The sequence below is a fragment of the Halichoerus grypus genome, chromosome 15, assembly GCF_964656455.1.
Source record: "Halichoerus grypus chromosome 15, mHalGry1.hap1.1, whole genome shotgun sequence".
Lineage (NCBI taxonomy): Eukaryota > Metazoa > Chordata > Mammalia > Carnivora > Phocidae > Halichoerus > Halichoerus grypus.
The window spans coordinates 56,563,720-56,578,959 of record NC_135726.1 but is presented as its reverse complement, the minus strand read 5'-3'; the positions used below and the strand labels follow the sequence as shown (position 1 = coordinate 56,578,959).

General features: G+C 39.1%; 2 protein-coding genes across 3 annotated transcripts in view; both read left to right on the top strand.

The window, feature by feature from the left end:
- The window catches only part of LOC118537090 (uncharacterized), a 93,182-nt gene that overhangs the window by 22,317 nt on the left and 55,625 nt on the right, over nt 1-15,240 (top strand). The gene's annotated exons all lie outside the window — the stretch shown is intronic.
- The window catches only part of LOC118530339 (KRAB domain-containing protein 5-like), a 160,104-nt gene that overhangs the window by 121,171 nt on the left and 23,693 nt on the right, over nt 1-15,240 (top strand). The window contains exon 7 of one of the 2 annotated variants that reach the window (XM_078063422.1): nt 279-4,188. The exons of the other annotated variant lie outside the window; for it this stretch is intronic. Within the exon in view, the coding sequence (XP_077919548.1) occupies nt 279-1,921 (1,643 nt within the window). The 3' untranslated portion in view covers nt 1,922-4,188. Of the gene's footprint in view, nt 1-278; nt 4,189-15,240 lie in introns of those variants that run through there. 2 annotated transcript variants of the gene reach the window in all.

Here is a 15,240-nt window from a genome sequence, read left to right as displayed (position 1 = left end):
TTAGGCTCAAGTGGTACTTTTCCTGATTTTTTAGGTATAGGAAAGTGATGTGTGCTCCAGCATGACAATATTACAGAACTGTATGTTAGGCTATGTTACGGGTATATGTCTGCAAGTTTATGTGTCCCTGGAGGAATGAAGTCCTGATGATTCCTTCTCGGCCATCTTGCGGAAGTTCTCTGATTGATTTTATTTTTCCATATTAGACGTTTTCATTATATTCATCTGAGAATAGTAAGTGGAATGATTTTACTTTTCTCTTATTCAATATCTTTCAGCTGTATCTTCACATGGCACCCAGAATTTCCTGCCAAAGCTGTGCATAGAAGCTTCTTTCCAAAACGTGGCAGTGGGTAGATATAAACATAGTGCCCTTGACAATTTACACTTAATGATAGACTGGAAAAATGATGGGGAGAGTGAAGGGCATGAAAGATATCATGAAGGACATATCCAAACTGAGACAACTGTCCATAATATGAATCTCACTACCCAAAATGATGAAGGATATAAAACACTTTGGAAAACATCCCTTCTTAATCCTGCTTCTTCTGCAAAGCAGTTTGTTTCTGTAAGCAAGGGCTTAAATCAAATGGTCAAACATACATACCTGGAGAACGAAAAGTTGGAAAATCTGGAAAGTTATCTAGTTCATGCTGAAAATAATTATTTGAACCATTTTGAAAGTAGGATTGGATTGACCTTTGAGTCAAATATTTCTGAAAATCAGAGATTTAAAAATGAAGAACAAAGTGCTATGTGGGATCCATTTGAGAGGTCCTTCACCAAGGAGTTGACTCTACAAAATTACCAGAACATATTCAATGAAAACAGAATTGCTCAATGTAGCGAATCTGCAAAAAAATTTAACCAGCGTTCAAATGTTTATAAACCTGTGAGGACTCATTTTCCAGAGAACCATTTTAATTTTGATAAATTTGAGGAAGTCTTTTATCAAAGCTCCAACCTTATTATATATAAGAGTATCCCTTTGGGAGAGAATCCTTATAAATATAATGAATATGGGAAATCTGTTAACCAGTCCTCCAATGTTGGTGATTATCAGAGAATTCACATGGAAAAAAACTCATACAGATGTAATAAACCTGGGAACATGTTTAGCCAAGCATCAGGACTAAACATACATAACACAGCCGCTACTGGACAGAAAACTTACATTTGTGAAGAATGTGGCAAAGCCTTTGACTGGCACTCAACACTATCTCAACATCAACCAATGCCTACTAGAGAGAAACCTTACCAATGTAAAGAATGTGGAAAGGCCTTTAACCAGCTCTCAATGCTTACTCGACATCAAAGAATTCATACTGGAGAGAAACCTTATCAATGTGAAGAATGTGGCAAGTCCTTTAACCAGCACTCAAACCTTACTCAGCATCACAGAATTCATACTGGAGAGAAACCATACAAATGTAAAGAATGTGGCCAGGCCTTTAACCATCACTCAAGCCTTACTCAACATCACAGAATCCACAGTGGTGAAAAACCTTACATATGTAAAGAATGTGGAAAGGCCTTTAACCTGCATTCAAACCTCACTCAACATCACAGAATTCATACTGGAGAGAAACCTTACATATGTAAAGAATGTGGCAAGGCCTTTAACCGGCACTCGTACCTTATTCGACATCACAGAATTCATACTGGAGAGAGACCTTACCAATGTAAAGAATGTGGCAAGGCCTTTAACCAACACTCAAAGCTTACTGAACATCACAGAATTCATACTGGAGAGAGACCTTTTGTATGCAAAGAATGTGGCAAGGCCTTTAACCGGCACTCACACCTGACTCGACATCACAGAATTCATACTGGAGAGAGACCTTACATATGTAAGGAATGTGGCCATGCCTTTATCCAGCACTCACACTTGCGTCAACATCACAGAACTCATACTTGATGATGGAAACCTTACCTAAGTAAAGAATGTGGGAAGGCCTTTAATCACTGCTCAACCTTTACTCATTACCACAGAATTCATAGTGGAACAAACATTACAAATGTAAAAAAGAATGTGAGAAAACATTTAAAGACTACTCACCCCTTACTCCACATCAGAGAATTCATAGTGGAGAGGAACCATAAAGTTGTTAAGAATGTGACAAGGCCTTTAAGCAACGTTAAACCCTGCTTCCTGATCAGAGAATGTATGCTGGAGTGGATTTTGCAAATACAAAGAATTTGGCCTTGCCTTTAATAAGAGGTCCAGCCTCATTGAACATCACAGAATTCATACTGGGGAAAAAGTTAGAAATGTAAAGAACATGGGAAACTTTTAAACTGCTCAACCCTTTTCTGTATCTCAGAGTTTATACTGAGGAGAAAGAGTGCTCGCGTCGGCAGCACATATACTGAGGAGAAAGATTACAATATAAGGAGTGTCGCAAGCCTCTAGCTGGAATTCACAAATTGCTCAACATCTTAGTTATCATACAGGATAGAAACTGTAAAATGCAGACAAAGTTGCAGTGCCTTTAACTGGAATTCAGTCTATACTCAGTATCCCAAAATGCATCCTAGATTCAAACCCTAGAAACATAATGAATGAGGAAAGACCTTCATTTTAAATATTCACTGTAGCAAACACCAGAGAGTACATAAATGAAAGTAACTTGAAAGATGTAAATATTTAGAAATGTATGTAAGTGAACATCAAATGTCAATATCACAGAAATCAAGTAGAAAGCAGTATAGGAATTAATCTATTCAGATGTTACATAAAAATATTCCTTATAAGGAATAATATAAAGTTAAACACTTAGTGTATGTGCTATTATGCTTCAAAGGTTTAAGTGGATGGATTTTTACATAAGTATAATTAATTTCAATATGTGCTTTTTTTTTCATTGATCCTCTCTGGGATTTGTGACTAGCAAATATTAATGTATTTGTACTCTCAAATCATTTCATGAAATTCATTTATTCCTAGTGGGTGTGTGAAAGTATGTGGCTGATTGTTGCTGTATCAAAGATATGAGATGCCCTTCTTCATTTGTTGGGACTCGCATATCTCATTGTCCATGGAAGAAGAAGGACAATATAATATACAATATATGAAGAAAATCTAAATGGAGATGCTGTTTGCGGTTAAAACATTAATGTCAGTTATCATGAAAGAGGTGTTCAGAACAACATTCTTCTTTTATTAAAGCTAAAGAACTTCCTGGATATTATAAATAAAATATTTTACCATCTGGTTATTGAGGAAAAAGAGGTGGCAGTCCAGTAAAATACTGATGTATCCTTATAATAGCTATTGTTACAAGTAGAGAATGTCAGTTGATGTGGTTGAAATGAAGAAATCTTCACAGACATTAGAAAGAGGATAGCTAATTCTTCCCTAAAATGGTATATAATTATATATACACAAATTATATACCAATTTTTTAAGAATGACCTCATGCCTGAAAATCATGGAAATCACTACTTCCACATCATTATATCCGCATATGAGTGCTTTTTAACATTTGGATTCTGTATTTTGAATAAGGATCAGAGTGCATTTGAAATTCATAACTTAGTTCATGTGTGATCTTAATAAAACAATAATTGATTTTTAATATATTACCATGGATGAGTAATGAATGAAGTGTTATCCTACCACCAATGTTAACCTATCTAAAGGTTGTAGGTAACTGATGGAATCTATCACATATTTGGTAATGGAGTTGAATAATATACCTAGTCATCCATTTTTTCATTGTCCTTAAAGTTTAAATAATGTGTGATTATTTTTACCCTAGTTTATCTATTGTATCATTTTCTCCTCTTAGGAAATAGTGGGATATTATCATGGACATATTACAGATTATATGGGGGTCTTATTGACAAGTACTCCATAATAATGCTACTTGGGATACATTTTGTGTAGGCAGTACTTTTGCGGGGGCCTTGAACTGACACCTGCCCTTCTCACTAGTGTGTTCTCTAGACAACACTCTGCAGAGTCACAAGTTACTGTAAATTCTGTTCACATCCCCAGTCCACCCTCATGAGCAAACATGTCCCCTGACTACCTTGACTTTCCCTCATGTGTCCTTTAGAGAAGACAGACCCCCACAGAGCTTACCTAAACCTGTTTTAGTTTGAATGACTCAATCTGGACTTAGTCTTGGGATGTTAAAGCACTGTACCATGGCCCCAAATAAAGGTATGTGCCCCACTTCATACGTGGGGGTGTTGTTTTGATTTTTCTATGAAGTAAGCATACACTCTTACTAATGCTTGGTGTGTAATAGGTACCCTATAAGTAGGAGAAACATTCCAATAGGAGTGATACTATAGCCTCAAGTAAGAGGTAGAAAATACAGACGATGAAGAATTGGCATGAATTCTGCATATGGAGAGAGGATACCTTTCCTGGGTTGCACAACTGACTCCTTGGATTTAGAAAAATAACTTCTACTTATTTTCCTAGTTATCTCCAGATCTCCAGTTCTATCCTCAGTGTTGTTTCCAGCTATTTAGGCATCACAAACATTCTTCTTCGCTTGTGCTGTGGCTAGAGTTTCCTAAGTAAACACTGAATTGAGATTAGAGAAATGGAAGGCCAATGGGTATTCAGACATTTAACACTGGGTTGTAAAACACAATGATGGCACCATCCTTAGAGAGAAAGATAAGATCTATTAAAAGAAAATGTGAGGGGCGCCTGGGCGGCTCAGTTGGTTAAGCCTCTGCCTCCGGCTCAGGTCATGATCCCAGGGTCCTGGGATTGAACCCCATGTCGGACTCCCTGCTCAGCGAGGAGTCTGCTTCTCTCTCTTTCTTGGCCTGTCTCCCCCGACATATGCAGTCTCTCTTTCTCTCAAATAAATAAAATCTTAAAAAAAAAAAAAAAGTGAAGAACTCTTTCCAATGCGGGGAGGGAACCAGACAGAGGTGGTTCCCCCTAGCCACTGCAAAGGCACCCACAGCTTTTGGTGGTGTCATCTGATGAATACATGTAATGGGGATAAGGAATTGGCAGATGTGGGTTTCTGAAGCGTAGGGGGCTTCTGTGTTTTCATGATTTAATTGAATTCCTATGTGTTACTGAGGACCAGATTCTTTTGGATGATGACGATGACTGTGTTTGCCCAGTTCTAGATCAGTGGTAATTGATGGAGGAAGGGTATTGGATGATGTAATCATTTGGGCGTAGCTTTAAAATATCACATGGTAGGGACGCCTTTGGCTCAGTCAAGCGCCTGCCTTCAGTTCAGGGCATGATCCCAGGGTCCTGGGATCTAGTCCCGCATTGAGCTCTTCTCTCAGCGCGGAGCCTGCTTCTCCCTCTGCCTGCTCTGCCTGCCGCTTCCCCTGCTTGTGCTCTCTCTCTCTGATAAATTAATTAATTAAAAGTCTTTAAAAAAAAATATCCCATGGTAGGGGTGCCTGGGGGGCTCAGTCTGTTAAGCGACTGCCTTCGGCTCAGGTCATGATCCTGGGGTCCCAGGATCGAGTCCCGCATCGGGCTCCCTGCTCGGCGGGGAGTCGTCTGCTTCTCCCTCTGACCCTCCCCCCCTCATGCTCTCACGCTCTCTCAAATAAATAAAATCCTTAAAAAAAAAAAATACCCCATGGTAAAGTAGGTTTTAGAGATGAAGAAGCCTTTTAGACAGTGGCCTAGGCAGGCTCAGCAAGGCCTGTGCTGTGGGAGCCCCGAGCGCTGGTACCCGAGGTGTGTAAGCCCAGGCAAGTTTAGATCCACCGTGGATGGGGGGCATTGCGTGCAAGTTGATGCACTGCTCTGCAGGACCTTCTTCCCGTCAGTCAGCCCCATTATGGGTATGGCCCCATTCTCTGGCTCTGTGCCACGGATTTCTTGGAGGAGCGGTTCAGCAGTCGGTGGCGGTGAGCATTTCTGTTCAGACGTTCAGGCCCAAGTATTCCCTGATCAATGAAGGAAGAAGACATTGCGTGTATGTGTGGGTGGGTGGGGTAATGGAATATTGCTCCGCCATAAAAAGGAATTTAATCTTGCCGTTTGCAATGACATGGATGGAGCTGGAGAGTATTATGCTAAGCGAAAGAAGTCAAAGAGAAACACCATATATTTTCACTCATATGTGGAATATAAGAAGCAAGCCAAGAGAAAAATAGAAGACAGGCAAATCATGAAACAGACCCTTAAGTATAGAGAAGAAACTGATGGTTACCAGAGTGGAGGTCGGTTGGGGGATGGGTGAAATAAATGATGGGCATCAAGGAGTGCATTTGTTTTGAGCACTGGGTGTTGCAGGGAATTGTTGAGTCACTATTGTACACCTGGAACTAATAGTACATTGTATATTAATAACTAACTGGAATTGAAAAAAATCTTTTTAAATGTTTTGTTTTTTACAGATTTAAGAAAACTTTTTTTTAAAAGATTTTATTTATTCATTTGAGAGCGAGAAAAAGTACAAGCAGGGGGAGGGGCAGATGGAGAGGGAGAAGCAGGCTCCCCACTGAGCAGGGAGCCTGATGCCAGACTTGATCTCAGGACCCCGAGATCATGACCTGAGCCGAAGGCAGATGCTCAACCATCCAAGCCACCCAGGCGCCCCAAGTAGACTTTTCTCCTAACTGACTTGCACCAGGGCATAAAATATACCTTTGTAAACAAATTGAAATATTTATCTTTTCTCCCTACCTGATTATTCCAGAATCCGGAAAGTCAGAGTAACTATTATATTTTAGCCAATATATGTATTTGCAATTTCAATTTCAATAAGAATCTGTTTTCATTGGGAGGAGACACAATTGAAAACACTGGTTATATAACCAAGGCTTTGACTAGAATGTCATAGCTGAGGAAGAGCTGCATAGACTCAGATATGATGACAGCTATAAGGGACTAACATTGACTTTATGGGGCCAATAAAGCCCCCTTGGAAATATCAACCTGACACCTTGTTTATGGAGTTCCCAGCAGCCTTACCAGGAGAGCAAAGAAGGTAATTTCCTAAGAGGTGCAGGAACCCATGGATAGTTAGGGGTCTTCATGAAGAGAGGAATTTACCCAGATCTGTTGTTATTGTAGGCAAAGTCTGGTGGCAAGTTTATGGCATGGCTCCTGGTGTGGAGAGGCTATTGAGTGTTCACTCTTGAGATTCCTTATGAAAAGTTCCAGAAAAGCCATTTTTAAAGATTTGATAGGTCAAACTCTATTCTTCCTGCATTTATGTAAATAATCAGGACAAGGTTTTTGTTTTTGTTTTTGTTTTTATGGTTTTATTTATTTGAGAGAGGGAGAGCGAGAGAGACAGAATGAGCACAGGGGAGGGGTGAGGGGCAGAGGGAAAAGCAGGCTTTCCACCCTGTAGGGAGCCTGATGCAGGGCTCTAACCCAGGACTATGAGATCATGGCCTGAGCCAAAAGCAACCACTTAACCCACTGAGCTACCCAGGTGCCCCCAGGACAAGTGTTTTTGTTAGGCTTCCTTTGCAATCAAATCAGTGTTAGTTTGGCTATCTTTGGTAAAAATGGAGATGACTATAGAGAAAAATGTGTCTCAGTAACACATGTTTATAGTTATTAGATTTTAATACTATTCATCATCAACTGGCCTACATCCTGATTTCTTCTAGACTCCTCCAATGCCAGGATTTAAGTCCCCAAACTAACATTTTGATTTTTTTTAAAGATTTATTTATTTTAGAGAGGGTTGGGTGGGGCAAGGGACAAAGGGAGAGGGAGAGAGAGAATCCCAAGCAGACTCCGTGATGAGCACGGAGCCTGATGCGGGGCTCGAGCTCACAACCCTGAGATCATGACCTGAGCTAAAACCAAGAGTCTGATGCTTAATGGACTGTGCCACCCAGGTGCCCCTAACATTTTGGTATTTCTCCCACCTTTCTTACTTGGAATCATTTTAGAACTAAAATTGCCTTTTTTCCTGTAGCTCTGCGAACTTAATATAAATATCTTAATGTAAAGAAATCGTCATAATAGGTCATGTATAGACAGTATTGTGTCTCTGTGGTCCACTGAAAGTATTACCAGATGCATTTGAAAAATAAACAAGGAACATCTGTCAGTTTGCCCCTACTCACCCTCACTCTATCCAAAGATACTTCCAATGTATCATCTAGAAGTCTGTTCAACTGGCTACCCTTAGAAATCAGAACCTGGCAGGGCGCTTGGGTGACTCAGTTGGTTAAGTGTCTGCCTTCAGCACAGGTCATGATCTCAGAGCCCTGGGATCGAGCCCGGCACCGCACTAGGCTCCCTGCTCAGCAGGGCGTCTGCTTCTCTTTCTTCTGCCCCTCCGTCTCCCTCTGCCCCTCCCCCTGCTCATGCTCTCTCTCTCTCTCTCTAATAAAGAAATAAAATCTTAAAAAAAAAAGAAATCAGAACCTGGCTTAACATTTGATCTAATCATTAAGTAGAGTTCATTTGTTTTCATATCAATGTCTCATTTAATAACCTTACTTGAACCCCTGGGCTAACTTTGAAACATAGACCTGCATCATTGCCTCCTGAAATGATTTTGACTTTTACTGACCTATTGTCTGGAGGAAAGTCCTGGATCAGTGACATGAAGCAATCTACCAGGTCAACTTTTAATACGTGAAAGTCCCAAGGAAGTTTCATATAGGGGAACTGAAGGGGTTAAGGACAGCCTCTTCGCCCCTTCTTTATCCCCAACCCAATGTGCCAGTTTGGCCATTGGATAATTTAAGTTGAAGGCACTTAAAAACCTGCAGACTCAGGAAAACATTCCCTCCCCCCTTAACCACAGAGAAGAATCTAAAATGGGGGGGTCTTTCCAAGAATAAGAGTTATTAACAGTGAGACAGTTTACCTCAGTGACTCATCTGTAAGCACAAATATCTGCTCTTCTTACTGCCCTGTGAAGTGTTTTCCCTTCCTGTGAAGCTCCAGGCCCCTACTCTCTTTTCCTTAGTTCAGGTTGACATTTGTACCTCATCTTGCCTGACAGTCTTTTGAATTTCTGTGTCTATATGGATTCCCTGTATTTACACATATACTTAATTTGATTTTCTCCTGGTAATCTGTCTCATGTTAATTTGATTCTTAGTCCAACTAGAAGGACCTTAGAGGGGACAAGTATTCTTGTTCCCTGGCAGAGGATTTAATTTTAATGCCTCATTTCCTGGCATCCTATTTAAAGTATAAAAAGAAGGTGCAGCAGTGCGAAGTACTTGTACCGTACTTGACATGTCTTAGCTCTGTTTTTGTCACTATTTCAGAAAGTCCATTATTTGTTTCCTGCATGGTTCCTATTCTCTCAGTGTCTCCTTTAAAAGGTCCTAAGTAGTAGTCAAAATAGGTATCACACTTGATTTGTTTAGCTTAATAGTTGGCTCTCTGGATGATGATGCATAAGTACACTAATTATTTCAAGGGGTCCTCATTTAAACCACCTCAGCATTAAGATCATTAGTATAATTTTCTGTTTACTTAGAGACTTGAAACTATGTAATGTATGTGTGTTAAACATCAATCTCACCAGATTGTTGGAAGGCCTTTCTCCATCACTTTTTTCCCCATTGTGATGGTTTATTTTCCATCCTAGTGGGTTGAGATGCCCAGCACTACCTATGGGGTTGTATTTGTGTATGAATGTGCTAATTTGAGTGGTCTTGCTCCTTCAGGTGTCACCCTGGAGATGGTGGATTGTATTTTGTGTCTTGGTTTTCTCTGGAGTTAACTTGCCTAAATTCAAAGTGCTCAGCCCGCTAAGTGGCTGATTCTTCTATGTTTCCCCTGATGGAGCAGCACCTAAATTATTTGTATCATGAGTGGGAATCCCTATGGGATGGCTGCTGGATGCTGGAGGAAAGTCCTCTAGTCAACTGAGAGGAGCTAATGTCCTTTGTCTTTGGATTCATTCAGAATCTCCTTTTTTTTTTTTTTAAGATTTTATTTATTTATTTGACAGAGAGACAGAGAGCACAAACAGGGAGAAGTAGGCTCACCGTTGAGCAAGGAGCCCAAAGTGGGACTCGATCCCAGAACCCTCGATCCCCGCTTAACTCACTGAAGCACCCAGGAGCCCCCAGAATTTCTACAGAATGTATTAAGGATTTAAATTGGCAACATTGTGGAGAATTTTAAAATTATAAGAGGCAGATGCCTCTGTACCACACATCTGCAGTCTGTGCTTCTCCTGACTCTAAAGTATATTGTGGCCATGAAGTATTACAGTTGAAAATCACCTTCCTTTTCATAGAGTAGTAACTGAACACCAAGCAGTTTTGTAACAGGCACCCTAATGGGCTAGAAGTGGGGAGCTAGATCAGACACACCGTTTCCCGTTGCTATCCAAAAAAACAACTTCAGCAACACAAGCACAGAATCAGAACCACAAAGCCTCTCAGATTCTGTAAAGTATTATAAGCAGAAGAGGACTAGTCCTCAACAAAATGAGGTTATGATGAAACTGTCACATGCTAAGTTACTTACCAAGAGAGGTCTTCCCAATCAAATGCCTTATTTCTCTCATTGCAAAATGAAAGTGCCATACTCAAGAGTCATTTCACATTTTCCATCATAGTCTTCTTAAAGGTAACTTTTTGATATGCACAGTCCTTTTAAACTTAGCTCCTTTTTTTAAATTTTTTTGGCTCATGACGGTTTAATTCGAAATTTTATTTTGTACATTTAAAATAGAGCAATTGCTTTTGATATGAATTTTTGCTTACATATATATTCGTAGGTTGAGACCAAATGGGCCAAGTCTTAGACAACTGACATTTGTGATGTGTCTAATCAGAAGAAATGTAAAAGGGTGACTAATATTAGAGTCCTAACAAACTCTTTGCTTTATAATTGCATACTTCTGGTGCTCTATATAATGGGATATATTAAACTAACAATTTGTATATATAGTATGTCCGCATTTCCTAATAACTTCTCTTGCATCCATTTTTAATAACAATTATTGTACAAGTTTGGCAGTTACACTCTTCAGGCCAATACAATCCAGATTGTATAAATTTATAAAAGAAAATTTAAAACTCATCATTCTTCTATATTCAAGACCAAAGCACATCAGTGTTAATGTAGGGCACAGAGGGAAATATATTTCTCCTGAATATTTGAGAAAATGTGAAGTCCTTTTGAGAAAATCTGGTAACATAATAATCCTAGCCTGACGGCACTAATGGAAAAAGGAACTCATTCACTTTCATGCTGTGATTTACTGGTCCCTACTGACCTTAAATTGGATCACTGTAGTGATTTATGTATGCTGGTACCTCCGAAAGTTAAGCCCTGGGATCTGTATTTGTTTTGTGTTCTAAATCAGCAAGAATAATTAAATTTGATGATGTAGGATTGGAAGTGTCAGCGGCTTTCTTTAGTGACTGAGCAAAATGATGTCTCCACTTTCATTTATTGTGACCCATTTTCACTACATGTGCTTTGTACATGTAATATTTTTTTCAGTACAAATTGAATTATTCTTCCTCTGTATTTTATATTAATATTTCATTGATGTAGAAATCAAATTGTGTCATAAAAACCTCTCTATATTTAAGTATATTTGAAAATGTTATTACAAAAAAATATTACAGCTAGAATTCAGCCTTCCATTGCACTTCATTGCCTTATTGTTAGAATGAGGTGAATGTGAACAATTCTATTGTCATAAACTCCTCACATAAAATACAAGTGGTGTAATTTTGTGCCCTAAGGTGAAACTGGAAAAAAACAGAAAAAACAAATTACAGACCCATGAGGCCATGTGAGCAGATGTTAATTGATACCTTCTGCTGCCACTTTACCTTATACCCCAGAGGTGTATTCTACTCAAAAGACTTTAAATCAGGGGGCGCCTGGGCGGCTCAGTCGTTAAGCCTCTGCCTTCGCCTCAGGTCGTGATCCCAGGGTCCTGGGATCGAGTCCCGCGTCGGGCTCCCTGCTCGGCGGGAAGCCTGCTTCTCCCTCTCCTACTCCCCCTGCTTGTGTTCCCTCTCTCGTTGTCTCTCTCTGTCAAATAAATAAATTAAATCTTAAAAAAAAAAGACTTTAAATCAGAAAAAATGTTTCTTCTTAATGTTAAAGGTTTTATTAGTTGCATCTGGTAGTTATATCTGTAGGCTAGTGCTGATTAACTACTTGTAAGCTAGTGGGGTCACATGCCTGTGTCTTGAGCCTAGGCTACATGTCCCTTGTCTGGTACAGCTCTGCCTGGGAATATATGACCTGTAGTTTGCTTTCTTACATCTGCACTGACAAGATCAGTGCTGGCTTCATTAGATCAATTTTGTGTTGATCCTGCCAGGGAGCATGAATTTCTGTTCCCTTCAAGGTCCTTCTACCTGGACTAAGAATCCAATTGAAATGTGACAGATTAACAGGATAGATCAAATTAAATTTCATTAAGTAGAAGGAACCTTCCCAGACATGGAAATCTCAAAGACAGTTGGGTAAAAGGAGGTATATATATGTCATCCTTAAATGGAGGAGGGTCTGGCACTTTGAAGTGGAGAAATGCACTTCACGGAGCAATAAGACGAACAGCAGATGTTTGGTAATTCGATGTTTGCCCTGTCATACAAATGGGTCACTCAGATAAAATTTGTCTCTGGTAATAACTAAAGTGTTATGTGTATTTACATTATTGGAAAAACAATTTCTGGGATTTTCTCATCTTGCTGAGTTGAAACATAATACCTGTTAAGCAGTCACTTCCACATTTGTCTCTATTCTAAGACTCGGGCACTCATTCTCTTTTTCTCTCTTTCTCTTTCCTTTCCTTCCTTCCTCCCTCCCTCCCTCCCTTCTTTCCTTCCTTCACGCTGTTCATGACACTAGGTCAGTCACTTAAGTGAAATCATAGTGTATCTGTTCCTGTGACTCATTTATTTCACTTAACATCACGTTTAACCATGTCGTATAAAGTGACAAGATGTGTCTCCTTTTTCAAAGCTGAATATTATTCTAGTGCATGTATATCTACATTTTCTTTATGCATTCTCGAACATTTCTGCTGCTTTCATTTATTATTGGCTTTTCTGAATAATCCTGCTTTGAATCTGCTTATGCAAATATCTCTTGCAGATCCTACTTTGAATTCTTTTGGTTGTATACTGTCAAGTGGGATGGCTGAGTCATATGATAATATGAATTAAAAGTTTCGAGGAATCTCTATTCCGTTTTCCATAATGATTGCACCATTTGCATTTCCTCTAACAGTGCATAAGGGTTTCAATCTCTCCTCATCCTTTCCAACACAAGTAGGTTTTTTGTTTTTTTAATAGTGGGATCTGAACAGGTGTGAGGTGATGACTCACTGTTTGATTTGTATTTCTCTAATGAATAGTGATTTTGAGCATCTTTCATATCCTTGTCCATTTGTATATCTTCCTTCAATTGTCCCCATTGAAAACTTTGTCCAGTTCTTAATAATGCTAGTTGCTGTTTGGTTGTTGTTGCAAAAGTTCTTTCTATATTCTTGATATTAAATCCTTATGCTCTAGAGACTCTGTGACAAATTACCTTCCATTTCTCAGGTTGCCTTTAAACTCCACTGAGTGTTTCCTTATAATTATTTTATCTGATTTCCATGTGTTTGAATATATTGTGTTTCATTTCATCAGTCTCATGGTATTTACTGGTTATTTTTTAAATTTCATTTTAACCCATTGATTTTTCAAGAGCATGTTGTTCAATTTCCAAATATTTGTGACATTTCCAATTTCCCGTCTGCTATTCATTCTTAGTTTCATTCCACGGTGGTCAGAAAAGATACTGGTATGATATTAATCTTCTTAAATTTGTTAAGACTTGTTTTGTAGGCAGACAGGTTGTCTATACTAGAGAATGTTCCGTGTGTGATTGAGAAGATTGTATATTTTGCTCTTGCTTGATGGAGTGGTCTGTGTATATGCCATCATATGTAATTGGTCTTTTATGTTACTCAAGTGCTCTCCCTCCTGGGCTTGAGTGTGGTCTTTCTATCCAGTTAAATTGACGTATTAACTTCGGCTGCCATCATGACGCTGTTGATTTCTTGCTTCAGTTCTGTCTTGGATGCTTCACATACATGGGATCTCTGATGTTATGTGCACACATTATTATAATTGTTGTTATCCAGGTAATTTCATTTCTTTACATATATGGTCGTTTCTCTGTACTGACACTCTATGAACTTAATGTGTATTTGTCTGATAGTAATACGGCTACCCGTGACCTCTTTTGCTTTCCATTTGCATGAAATGTGCTTTTACATACTTTGACTTGTATCTTATGTGTGTCCTTAGATTTAATGTGACTCTTGTAGATGGGAGGTTGTCGGATGTCGTGTTTTACTCCCTCAGCAACTTTATGGCACTTTTTTTTTTTTTTAAGATTTATTTATTTATTCCAGGGAAGGGGAGGAGGGGCCGAGGGGGAGGGAAGAGGGTCCCAAGCAGACTCCACACTGTGTGTGGAGCTGACTCGGACTCTATCCCATAACCCTGAGATCACACCGAGCTGAAACCAAGAACTGGATATGCTTAACCGCCTGCACCACCCAGGTGCCCTTATTTTATGCCTTTTAATGGAGGGAGTTTCATGTACTTACCGAGAACATAATTACTGAAAGGGAAGGACTATTGCTGTTGTGTTTTTGGTTTTCTATACTTCTTGTGGATATTTTATCCCTCTTTCCCTCTCTTACTGTGTTGCATTATGTTTGTTTGACATTTGTAATGACAGCTTTGATAACATTTTCATTTCCTTTTTATATCTTTTATAGTTTTTTTTTCCTGTTACCTTGGAGATTACTTAAAACCTCTCAAAGCTGTAACAAACCATTTTAACTTGATATTGTCAGTAACATACAAAATTCTACTACTTTTTCTGCCCCCCCTTACCGTCTTTATGTCACCAATAACTCAAATCCTATCTTTTATGTTGTGTACTCTATAATTTACATATATCATTTTTAAGCTTTTCTTCTTTTTGTTTTCTTTTTTAAGAGGGGGAGAGAGAGAGAGCTTGCGCCTGGGTAGGGGGAGACGCAGAGAGAATCTTAAGCAGGGTGCACGCCCAGCGCAGAGCCCAACACAGGGCTGGATCTCACAACCCTGAGATCAATGATCTGAGCTGAAATCAAGAGTCAAACGCTTAACATACTGAGCCACCCAGGCATCCCATTATTTATGCTCTTACAGTAAAAATCATCAAATGCCGATTCATAGTGAGAATTGTATATTCAAGTCCATTATAAATTATAACATTTATTACCATTTGGCTCTATATGTTTCCTATCTTATTTGATGAAATATTGGAATAAA